This window comes from Plasmodium fragile (assembly GCF_000956335.1).
Source record: "Plasmodium fragile strain nilgiri unplaced genomic scaffold supercont1.55, whole genome shotgun sequence".
Taxonomy (NCBI): domain Eukaryota; phylum Apicomplexa; class Aconoidasida; order Haemosporida; family Plasmodiidae; genus Plasmodium; species Plasmodium fragile.
In genome coordinates this window covers 136,550-148,508 of record NW_012192635.1, presented here as the reverse complement: position 1 = coordinate 148,508, position 11,959 = coordinate 136,550, and the positions used below count along the sequence as shown (strand labels likewise).

General features: G+C 43.1%; 3 protein-coding genes across 3 annotated transcripts; 1 reads left to right on the top strand and 2 right to left on the bottom strand.

The window, feature by feature from the left end:
- Positions 1–367: 367 nt before the first annotated feature.
- Positions 368–3,582, bottom strand: AK88_04181 (uncharacterized protein; the record flags this gene model as incomplete). The annotated part of the gene is made up of 4 exons (XM_012481791.1): positions 368–1,086; positions 1,568–1,993; positions 2,454–3,258; positions 3,505–3,582. The coding sequence occupies 4 exons, from the start codon at positions 3,580–3,582 to the stop codon at positions 368–370; spliced, it is 2,028 nt and encodes a 675-aa protein (XP_012337214.1).
- Positions 3,583–4,425: 843 nt separating this feature from the next.
- On the top strand, positions 4,426–9,558 carry AK88_04180 (uncharacterized protein; the record flags this gene model as incomplete). The annotated part of the gene is made up of 2 exons (XM_012481790.1): positions 4,426–4,644; positions 7,957–9,558. 2 exons carry the CDS (start codon positions 4,426–4,428, stop codon positions 9,556–9,558), a joined length of 1,821 nt encoding a protein of 606 aa, XP_012337213.1.
- Positions 9,559–10,722: 1,164 nt separating this feature from the next.
- Positions 10,723–11,358, bottom strand: AK88_04179 (uncharacterized protein; the record flags this gene model as incomplete). The annotated part of the gene is made up of 1 exon (XM_012481789.1): positions 10,723–11,358. One exon carries the CDS (start codon positions 11,356–11,358, stop codon positions 10,723–10,725), a length of 636 nt encoding a protein of 211 aa, XP_012337212.1.
- Between the last annotated feature and the right edge of the window lie 601 nt (positions 11,359–11,959).

Sequence of the window (11,959 nt, the reverse complement as noted above, 5' to 3'; positions counted from 1 at the left end):
TTTTTTTTTTTTTTTTTTTGTTAAATAATAAACCATTTCATTTACAGCAGCATATGCATACGACTCTAGTCTGTATACCATCATACATGTATATACTGTACACTCGGTGTACGCAAGTATCTAATATATTGTGTCACACAAGCCCAACCTTCGTTGCCTCCAATGTACCATGTATCCGCATATAGGGACGTTAATCTGTAGTAGGTTTTTTTTTCCTTCTTTTTTCTTTGTTCTAAAATTTAGTATTGCTTGTTTTTTCTTGTTGGAATAACTTCCGCATAGTGTACAGTTGGTTAGCGTTCCTTTTGGGAACATGGGACGGAACAGTGAAAGGCGAATGCCAACGGTTGGTCCATTTTCCACTGGGTTATATTTGTGCGTGCTTGTGCGTTGCGCGTGGTTTTGTGCTTACCTTCCAGAGGAAAAACGCAATGAGCCCAATACCAACCACCGCGGGAATGAGCGCGGGGGTGTACGGCTTGACATCTTCCCATGTGAGGCCGGGCCAGGATGTGCCTTGGTCATGCATTATGTCATCCGTGTCGTCTGTTTTTGTTAAACCACTTCCATTATGTTCCGTTGGTGCCGCTCCTGGTCCTGTTTGACTACCTCCAGGCTGAGCTTGTGCTGTGCTTCCAGTACCAGAGGAACCTGGATTCACAGTGTCGGTGGATGCGGGTGTTGAGGAACCAGGGTTTTGGTCACCAGTAGAACCTGGTCCAGAGGAACCTCCTCCATCCCCACCTTCGCCACCACCTACACCAGAAACTCCATCCGCCAAATCGGCATCACTGAAACTGGCACTACTACCCGATTGATTTGGGTTCGGGTTCGGTTTTGGTTTGGGTGGATTGAGAGGAGGGGGGTCATCGTTGCCGCCCGCCTTACCGGCGCCATCTACCACTTGGTCCCCGGGGCTAGGGGCAGGAGCAGATGTTGGTGCCCCTTCTGCTCCACTGGAGGATGTTGTTGTGGTTGCTGGTTCTTGTTCTGCTTGTGCTTTCGGTGCTGCCGCTGCTGGTGCTTGTGCTCCTGGTGATGGATCCGCCGCGGAAGTACTCTGCGGATCGGTCGGTTCCCCAGTACCTGTAGAGTCAGGTAGGTGGAAGAAACGTGTGCACACTGAACTTATGTTTAGGATGCTTGCCCACACGGGCGGCTGACGACGGTTGTTGTGGTCCAGCGCTCACGGTTGGCCACGGTGCGAACGGTGGTTGGCTGGTGCCACCCCGGGAAAAGACTCTCTCTCTGTCTGTCTCGGCCACACAGCACACAAAACACACACAGTGTGTGTCGACGTCTGTCGGTCTGCATCTGCGTCGACGTCTAGCTCTCTACATCGCGCGGCCGACCCATCGCTGTCGCTGTGCGTCGCGCTCATTCTCATTCGACGTTTGGTTGCTCGCTCTCTGCGTGGTTTCTCTCCCTCTCTCTGCGGAAATTGTGTGTTTCTTGTTTGTTCTTGTTGTTGCCCCATATGTCGTGCGTATGACCCATACAGTATACGCGTACATGGAGTGCACCGCGGTGTGCACTGGAGGCGCTGTCAAGATGACTTCCCAGTTACCTGGACATCCGGACGCAGGAATTGGGGTTACAGGGGTAATCGTGGTTGTTGCGGTAGCTGCACCCACTTGAGTTACCTTGGTATGCGCGCTAGGACCACATGTTGACTTTTCGGTGGTTACATCTTCCTGACCGGAACCTGTATCCGTCACGTTTGTGGTAACAGTGGGCTGTGGCGTCTGTGCCTCCGCTCCTGACTTAGTTGTTGAGGATCCTCCTGTACCGGATGCTCCACCCTCTGGTGGTAATGATAGCTCTGCCTGGGGTGACACGGATGCTGATGGTACGGCGTCCCCTGCTGTTGTATCTGCTCTTCCTTGTTGTGGTGGTGTCCCTGTTCCCTTTGGCCCCTGTGACAACTGAGTTCCTTTTTCTTTCCCTGAAGTTTTCGACGTGGACTCCTGCTCTGTCTTCTTCTCTCTCGCCGCTGCAAATAAAGCCAGGAAGTAAAAATGACAACATGATACAAAAAAAGGACACAAGTGGTACAGAAAGAAGGGGCCGGGACGGTTCGATCAGGTAGCGGCAGGGTAGATCGGCTGCATGGGTCGAGGTGCACTGCGATGGACTGGGTCAGGCGGCCGCAAGCGTACGGTGAGGTGGACTGCGTACTCGGTGGACTGGCGTAGATGGTAGCAGTACAACTTTTATTTGTTGTGGCCGTCATCTCGGGCGCTGCATCCGGCGACCCGCTGCATCCCTCGTCCGTTGCCTCGTCGCCGCTATCGCTGCCGTCTTGACCCCTGTGCTCGGCTCAAGCGAAGTGTTGCTGTGCTGTTGCGCACCGTTGCGTGGTTGTGGCGGCATCCATATTCGGCAGTATGGGTATACGTACGATCCGTGTTCGGCCGTGTATTCGTATTCGTGCTGCTGCCCATCGGTCTTACCTATCGGTACGTGGGGTGATGATGATGTTGCCGGCGATGCTGCAGCCTGTGTTGTTGCAGGTGCGTCCGAGGCTTCGGCGGGAGAGTCATGATTTGGGGATGTAGCATGTGCCCTCGCCGGTTGCATGAGCTCCTGCGGCACCTTCCGAACCAATACCTTGATGTCTGGGCCTAAGTGCGTTATAACTTCTGTGCTCACGGTGTCCACCTGTAGCTTGTCATCCATTGTATTTGTACCCTTTGTTCCGCTTACGAGTGCCCTTAATGGTTTCTTACATGTGCTTTGTATTGCGGGCCCTGCAAATTTTTCAGTCAAGCTCTGGTTGTCCTCTAACCATTTCTTAATCATGTTTTCCATGTCGAATTCCTGTATTTTTATTTGTGTAAACACTCCCTTGCGGCACTTGCCTTGCTTAATTAATCCACCCATAGCTGTGTCCATCGCTGTCACAGGGTACCATGCATAATGTATGCCCATGTCACTTTTGCATGGAGATTTCAGCAATATGTACATAAATATATTTACTATGGCGCACCTTATACGTGCCTGTAACGCTGCATTCTTAGGGTCGGTATGGTCCGTCCTGACGGACTTCGAACCCCACCCATTCATGAAATATAATGCTCCTGTCATGAGTGTGCACATAATTCTGTCCCCCACGTTAGCTACGATCGGTCTGTTTCCCTTTGGCGGATATGTGTAACCCCTGTTTGAACAATTAGATGCATAGCTGTCTAGGTTCTCATCCTCCATATATCCCACAAATTCGTCGAGTAGCGCTGTTACATCTTGCCCTAGGAATTCCTGTATTATACATAAGGAATATATATCTTTCTGCATAATTTGCCACTGCACCGCTCTCTTCCATACTCATATGTGCCCTTGCCGTGGTGCGTACTGCGCGTACGGTATGTGCGCATTGTATTATTAATAGGGAATTAGTGCACGGTCGCATTCGTACAATGTATATAGAGGCATGTATACATACTATCATGTATATAGGCGGTTATAATTACACAACGCCCCCCGATGTTATACTTAATAAATTACCGTATATTGCTCCTTGTTACGAACTAGACCCCTATCCTTCACATACTTGGCCAATATATGCCCTAACTGTTCCGCCATTTTCCCCGAATATCATAACGTGGACATCTGAATTACCCTTGAATCACTATAACGTGGTGCGTAGGTGGCAACAGTGCATCGCGCAGAACTTGTTGTGCACGCTATAAATTACTCCGTATCCCTTACGCATTAGCATCCTGCGCAATATAACTGCACCATGCACAAGAAAAGAAGGGGTATGTGTCCTGTTATATAACCTATGCACACATATACAATCCTTATAGTTACACTAACAATTGGGAGCATCGCAAGCGAAAATAATGAATAACAAGGAAATTAAGAAGATAAATAACAAATAAATAAAACAAATAAAAAAAAGAAAAAAAAAGAAAAGACAAACAAAAAAAGAAGAGCAAACGAACAACATATTCCTACAAATTCATAACAACATCCTCTACACAATTGAGAGCAGGCTCTCTTGTCTCTCGTCCAAACATGAACAATCTCCCCAAGTAAAGTACCAAAAAGGAAAAAAGAATAGAAACGAAAAAACAGGAAAAACACTACACACAACACATCCAGAATACACCCCTCGCCCCCCTTTCTATACCCGTCTCCACTAAACGCCTGTCACACACACTGTGTCTCTCTGTGCGCGTACACTAAACCCCTTGTACACTAAAACCGCAGTATAACAACAACATCAACTGGTTCTGCCGTCGTTGCTGCCTTGCGCCCGGCGTTGTGCCCGCCCACGTAATATGTGTGTGCCTGCGCTCCCCGTCGCTCTCTTCCCGCGCGTTTCGCGCTCTCTGCTACGTCTCTGTGGATGCGTCACTCGAACCGCGTCCTCGTACACGAAATGTCTCCCAGCAACGTGGTCGCGTGTACGACGGTCCCGTTATGAAGAGAATATGCACAGAATGTGGGTATGATATTGAGAAACCTGTAGTGAGAGTAATAAATGGAGAAATGGCAGAATGGTTAGTGCGGGAAGGAAGACTAATGGACAAAATTGGACACATGGAGGGCAGTATGCCCTGTGAGCAGGATTGGAAGGAGTATATAGCAAGTAAGGGTGTTACAGAAAAAGTCAAGGACATTAGCAAGAAGCTGCCTGAGGTAAAAGCAAACGGAGGAAAAAGTAAGGACGGAGACGAAGACAGCTTTTGCAGAGGTTACAAAGATAGTGGACCAGAAAATTAAGGAAAAGGAGGATGAGGAAAGGGCAGGTAAGGATAAGAATAATAAGAACACTAAGAATACACATAATCCGAATACGTTTCGCACGAAGACACCCAGTACGAATATACGGCGCCACGACCCCCTACGCACGCATACGTATGCCACCACCACCACAACAACACGCACACGCGGGAAGAACATCACGGCACACGGCTTCGTTGAGCCGGGAACAGCGTCCACGACTACCACGAGTGTAAACGCGGTGTGTGTGTAGCGGCGGCCACTACGGCCACTGTAGCGGCAGCTACCGTATACGAGTGTGGCGAGCGTACCATTCGCACTGGCCGTCACGACGGCAGCGGTAGCGGCGGCGACCAGTGTGGAGCGTAGAGTGTAACGAATTTATGCATATACAGGTATTATATTTGAATAGTTTGTTACAGAAGCTCTACCGAAAACAAGAAAAAATAAGAAGTGGTGAATACGTTGTTCATGTGACAAACTCTGCCACAATATTTGTTTCTATGACGCATGTCGTCGTCAGAGATTCTGCAAATTCCCCTTAAACACCTGTTTTATTATCGTACTCAGATAGCCTTACCACTTCCTGTTGTTTAGTGGTTATAGATTTCTCGTTCAAGATATATTAGAGAATGTGTCTGTTATTATCACAAAAAGAAAAAAAGAGAAAGAAATGATCTTACAGCAGAACAATCTGTACTGTTGCTCATATATAGATGCTTAGATATTACATGAGCCCCTATATACCATGTAAGAACAATGGAAAAACGAAGGTACTTGAACTCAGTAACAAATTTGCTATGTCAGCAACTTCCAGCACATGCTCTACTCATGAGTATTCATTTAACAAATCAATGTAATATGTGCTTCATTCGTATTCTGTATATTATTATTTTCTACATTCATATTCTTCACCCTACTATTTTGAATTATTTGAACGCTTCACCTATTGTTACTGTATGATGAACATTTTATTAAAAACTATTCTAAGTAGTATACCGTCGTTCTACACATTAGAAAATTATTCAGTACACCTTAAACGTTGAACCTGCGCAGTAGCAAATTACTAGTCCTGAAAAGACCTAACAACAACATCGCAACCGGTCCTTGTGCGTACATTTGTTCCTTTCGTCCTTAAAAGTACTATGAATTGGAAACAATTTGCCAACTCTTTCCCTATTAGGCAAATTCCAGACCTTACATTTTGGGGAATCCATTTATTGCTACGCAGCATTTGGCTAATTGTACACAACTTATTTCTTTTGTAATTTGCGTCCTTGCGGGCCCAGACATATACTACTACTATCTTCTTGCGCGATTAGTACGCTGGTGTGTATACATTTACATATACATATATGCTGTATATATTCATTTCGGGCAGGCAGGTACTGTACGCGCTACTGCTTTCTTCTTTCCCCATTGCCACATTTCCGTCCAGTTGTTTTGTTTCCCATTGTATTACGAAGGCATCATGTGACCCCCATGATAAACAACGAGTACATATACAAAGTTAGTTATAAATATATATAACACGTTCGACAACCCACAAACGGTCTCCTTGCTTTTACACATACATCTGCCACAAAATATATTTGGCATTTATTCCATATGTGTTCGTTCAATATATTACACTTCAGTTCGTCGTTCTTACTGTGCGCATGACTCCGCGCATCCCTTTTTTTCTTTTTTCCTTTTGCATCACACATATTAAAAATATTGCACTTCCTGTAAAATTGACGATTACTTTTTCTTTGCCTTTATCCTTCTTTTTCATTTTCGTAAAAAAGCGAAAAGAACAAAACAGAGCGCTAGGAACAACGATTCCTTTGTTCATGGTATTTTTCGCTTCCGGAACATGGCGCCCTTTGCACATCTTCAGTTCATCATTCAGTAAGTGAAAAAGGGGTGCGTATAAAAAAGCAGGAAAATAATACAGAAGAAAATAAAGCGCATATCAGTAAAGGTGCATATAAAATAAAACAGTACGTGTACACATTTATTTCAAAGTGCACTATTACGTAAATCACATATGAAATTTAAAATAAATATTGGATGATGCGCCCGAATACATGTGCAATTGCTTCTGCGCCTTCAATGAGAATTTTTTTGTTTTGTTAGCTTCTAGTAAAAACCATTAATAATAATTGACTATGCATTTGTGCATATGGTAATATTAAGAAATGAAGAACAATACATCTTTTGCCCTTTTGTTTTCACATTCTTCCTTTTCTTCTTTTTTTTTTTTTTAATCAATACATCTATTTAAAGATTAAAAAAAGGACATAAACGCAAAATTAAACACAGAAAATATATTCTAAGTTAGGAAATATCATTCATGTAAGAATTTTCTTCCTTCATCTAAACTATATACGCACCCCCCGCAAAGCATTACATTATCTTACCTACATTTAGAACATTCATTTCAGTACAAATAAAACAAAAAAAAAAAAAAAATATTCACTCTTGACGAAGTGCATATATTTCTTTTTTTTTTTTTTTTTTTTCTTTTTCCTTGTTTCACTTGTACCTATTCTTACATACCTACGCCTACACATATTGTTGTACGTTCCCTGTGACCTTTACACTTCTGCCAAATTTTTCTAAAAAACCATTTTTGTGAGATTGGCCTACGGAATTAGAAAGAGAGAGAGGTGTCCCACAGAAATGCAATCTGGCAAAGCCATTATTTCCATCTGGCTTCTTCCCTTCCTCCTTTGGGCGCGGGAATACACCAAAAATGTAAGTTGAACCAAATTCACATATGTGTGTTAACACCTTGTAGTGCCCTTGCACCGGCCTACGTCCTCAGCAAGAACGGGAGTGTGCCTACGACAGCGACTGCTTCGACCGCACCCGGTGTACTGATTATGCCCATTGCTACCATTTCAAGAGACAACGTCGATTGCCTAGCGCGTGTGTGTGTTCAGGCAGGTCTCGCTGTATAATGGTACACCTTGCACGTATCCCATTGCATCACGCGCAATCGCTCCTCTTGCTTTCTTATCCATGTGTGTATAAGCGTGCATACCTTGCGTCTCACACGGGCTTCCATATGCGGGCACTCAGTTTATAACCTGTTAGAGGATGCGTCTACAAAATGACCTTCGGCATACAAACAGACATGCACACGCGCAACGCTTTCATGAATGCCCTATGGTGTACTCATTATATCATTCCAGTTTCCTACATGTCATCCTTTCCTAATGCCTCACGTACCCCCTTTCTCAGGGTGCCCTTCACTGCAATGAACACAACCACGGCGTGCACACACAACAACTCAGCCTAAGGGCTGGTAGAATGCTGTTTGAACATGCCTCCCTCCAGAAGAATATCGACGTCAGTACTACGTCCCTCGGGAGTCTTGACAGCATCTTTAACAGCAACAATCCTGGAAACACAGACAGAATCTACAACAGCGCCACAGGAGCCTTCGGTAATGACTTCGAAAGCTCTATAGGTACTATCAGCACAAATGATCCCAAAAGTGTAGCATCCTCCATAAGCACCTTTCACGTGGACACAAGTAGCAAAGGAAGCCATGAGGATGTAGCCTCCAATAATCAATCTACCATAGGTGACTCCATCCTATTCGATATTCCTGATAATAACAGCGTCAGCAGTCATAACTCAGGTTCTACAGCATGGAGTACGGCGACAGGTTCGAGCACAGCCTCCGGAAGCACTACCTCGCACAGTTTCCACAAAAGGAAAAGACCCAAATACTACGACGGCTCATATGAAGATTTACAAACCGTAGAAGAAAGAGAACAAATGCAGAGAGCCAAGGAAATGGCACAGAGGAAAAAAATTCTGGATGAATCTAATTACGATCTCGAAAATGTCGGAAACAATTTCAAAGGACACTTGAACAAATATGACATACAAAATAAAGATAAAAACAATTACGAATTTAACAGTGAAAAATCCCTAGATTCAAGATTAAAGGAAAAGAACGACGCAGAACACAAATCACGTAAGGACCGCAAGAAACGTTCTAGGAAAAGTAGAAAATCTAAACGCACAGCAGAAAGCGAAGCCGAAAGCGAAAGTGACTCCTCCTCATACCTCTCTAATGACACAATCGATCAATCAGATGAATCTATTTTTGGAGTTAACCAACGTGATACACTGCTAAAAAAAATAAGAGAATGTAGTCCAGAAGACAGAGAAAAAATGAGAAAAATTTTGAAAAAACTTAAAAAACATAGAAAAAATACAAAATTGGAAGATTTAGAGCATGCACTAAGTTATGAATTAGAGGGATTCACGACACATTCAAATACTGATGATGATGCAAGCAGTACCATTACTAGCAGCACTTCTGGTACTATACCTGACAGTGTAAGTGACTCGTCCCCATTTGTAGGAAGACGACAAAGCGCAAAGAAACGGTCCAAGGAAAACCCCGGGAATGACATCAAAGAACTCAGATCATACATCGACCAAACCATGGATGGGAATAATGCCGAAGTTGCCCACTTGCTAGTTAACAAAATTGAAAAATACAAAGAGAAAGTCACCAAACTGAAAGAGAAAAACATGCAGGACGTGAACTACATGAACATGAAACACAAGCACAAATTGAAGAAGTTCCTCTACTTCGTCCCACTTATTACCCTCGCCACGATTGTCGTGGTAGGTTTACTTGTCGCTTCCATCTGGAACGCACCAGGTCTTATTGGTTACATTATTGCTGCGCTGGCTTTCGTCTTTGGATCCCTCATATGCTATGGAATTATGGGAAAAGTCATGTTCAATTCTGCCCTGGGCATGATTGATGGCCTATGGGGCGCACACCCGTATATGGCTGTGGATTACATCATAATCTGAAGAACAAAATTCATGTAGTAAATGAATGAACTGAAAGTTCTCCCCCTGAAGTAGCAAGCCGCTCGCGAGCCCAATGACAAGATGTCATCATGTGCCCCGTCCGCTATTACACCCCTCCTATAATGCACGATACGATGCCATAAATGAGAACAATACCCTACTAAGACACCAGACTTGCTACATATGCGACAGGAAAAGCATTTACGATACGTGTTCATCCTAAGTACAACGTTCCAATGTGACACCAAACACGATTATATTAAAAAAAAAGTTACGCCAACACTAATGTCTAATATATATAATCATCATAAAAAAAACAGTGCCCTTGTACAATACCATGGGTATACACACTGTACTCCTAAATGTACAAAAACATCATGCCCATATTTTATCTCATTGTAAGCATAAGATATAAATCGTCCCATAATACTACATGATGATCTGTTCTTTTTTTTTTTTTTTTTTTTTTTTTCTTCAAAAATGTATTTCGCTAATACATTGAGCCACTTTGCAACATAACGAAAAAAAAAAGAAAAGAAAAAAAAAAAAAGAGTTCTGAACTATAAAACGATACATGCAGCCAATTAACTTTTACAACGGAAACTTATTAATGCACTAAACCCGTGTCACCAAATTACTCGTCTGCTTTGGCTTCGTAGTTTCATGTAATATATACGCTTGCTGTCATGTCCTTACAAATTAGCCAAACCAATTCATTCATTTATGCTAAAATGAGTATTTCTAGCGACATGATCCTGTCGTACCACCATTGAAGAAGTTCTGCACGTGTTACATAGGAGGACAAAAAGTTTACCCGGTGGCAACCGCGCGAAAGAACCGACTCTGCGGCCGAATAAGTGCATCAGTCATTTCCCGGCGTTCCTACGTTTGCGTCTCCTTTTTTTTTTCCTATCCTATGAAGCCGTTTCTGCTCATTGGGACATCACTTCGCACCTTCTCCAGGAGTGCTAATAAGGGGGCCAATGCAGCAGCCCTTCCTTCGGGCAATTTACTCCACAAATTATATATCAACTCCATGGAATCTCCCATCCTACGGGCAGAAAAACGCCAATGCAGTTGCCTCAACTGCTAAATTCGAAAATGATAAGTCCCTACATGTAGCCACACATCATTATTTACTCCTCTGCATAGCGATGGCACCCCTCATAATCTGTTGAGGAGAATCATGTTCCTCGTCCTATAAAACTTCAAATTTAAAAACAGCAAATGCATCCATTTGCTTTGGATACTCTTCATTTTCTTCTTCCACAATTCTAATTCATCAAATATAAATTTAATAAAAACTTCATGTTCACACATCCCATTATCAATAAAAGGGTAAATTTTGTTAAACTCAAGTTTTTCAGTTTTTATTGTTTCTTCCTTCATTTGGTAATACACCTTGGACCATATATTCATTTTAGACTCTTTCGGGACGCGGTAGGAATTGGCAATTTTTTCGCAAAAAACCCATATTTTTTCTTCCCTGTAAAAACATTTGTTCCTCATGATGTTGTACACACTATTCCATATACTATACATTAGGTCAGAACTGATAAGACCATTCAGAGTTTTTATTTTTATAATTAACTCTCCTTCATCCAGGTCTTTCCATGTGTGTAAATCTTCTACGATTACTGCTTGTGTGCCTACCTTCCGTTTCACTCCTCCCACTTCACTCTTCCTAATAACATTTTCCTCATTGTTCACTTGTCCATTTTCTGTATAAAATAAATTGTCCATGTTCTGTGCCTCCTTATTTGTTTTCTTCATTTTCTTATTTGTTTTCTTCTTCAACATGATGTTCTTAATTTTGAATAAAAACCCTGACAGTTTCTTGCGGCGGGGGTACCTCCTCGTCAAAGATCCCCATCCAGGGCAGCTCCGAGTACTGGACTAGCTTCCGTCCCCCATGTTTGAGTCCCAATCCGGAAAATGACCCTACGGGGGGGGGGCAGATGTGCTCCTTATAAATATGTGAACACACAATGCCTAACTCGTCCATCCATGTATACTCACATGAACACATAACCACATTAAATGCAAAGCCAAAAAAAAACAAAAAGAGAAAAAAAAAAAGATACGTGACAAATGTTTCAATTGACTCACTTTACCTGCACACAAACAAATAACAGAACAAAGACCACAATCCTCGAAGGTCCCAAAAATAACATCCTTAGAACATTTTTACTCTCCGTTGCTGCTTCCTCTGTACGAGTACCACAACAAATGGCTGCCTGTTTTTTCTTTCCCGATTGCGTCATACTTGGTGTACTGAAAAAATATCTCATGTACATGTCCACAATTTTGAGTGCTTACCTCATACCCGCGTCAAAAGGGGATGCACACGCGAGAAAAAAAAGACAAAAAAAAAAAAAAAAAAAAGCAAACACGCGTAACA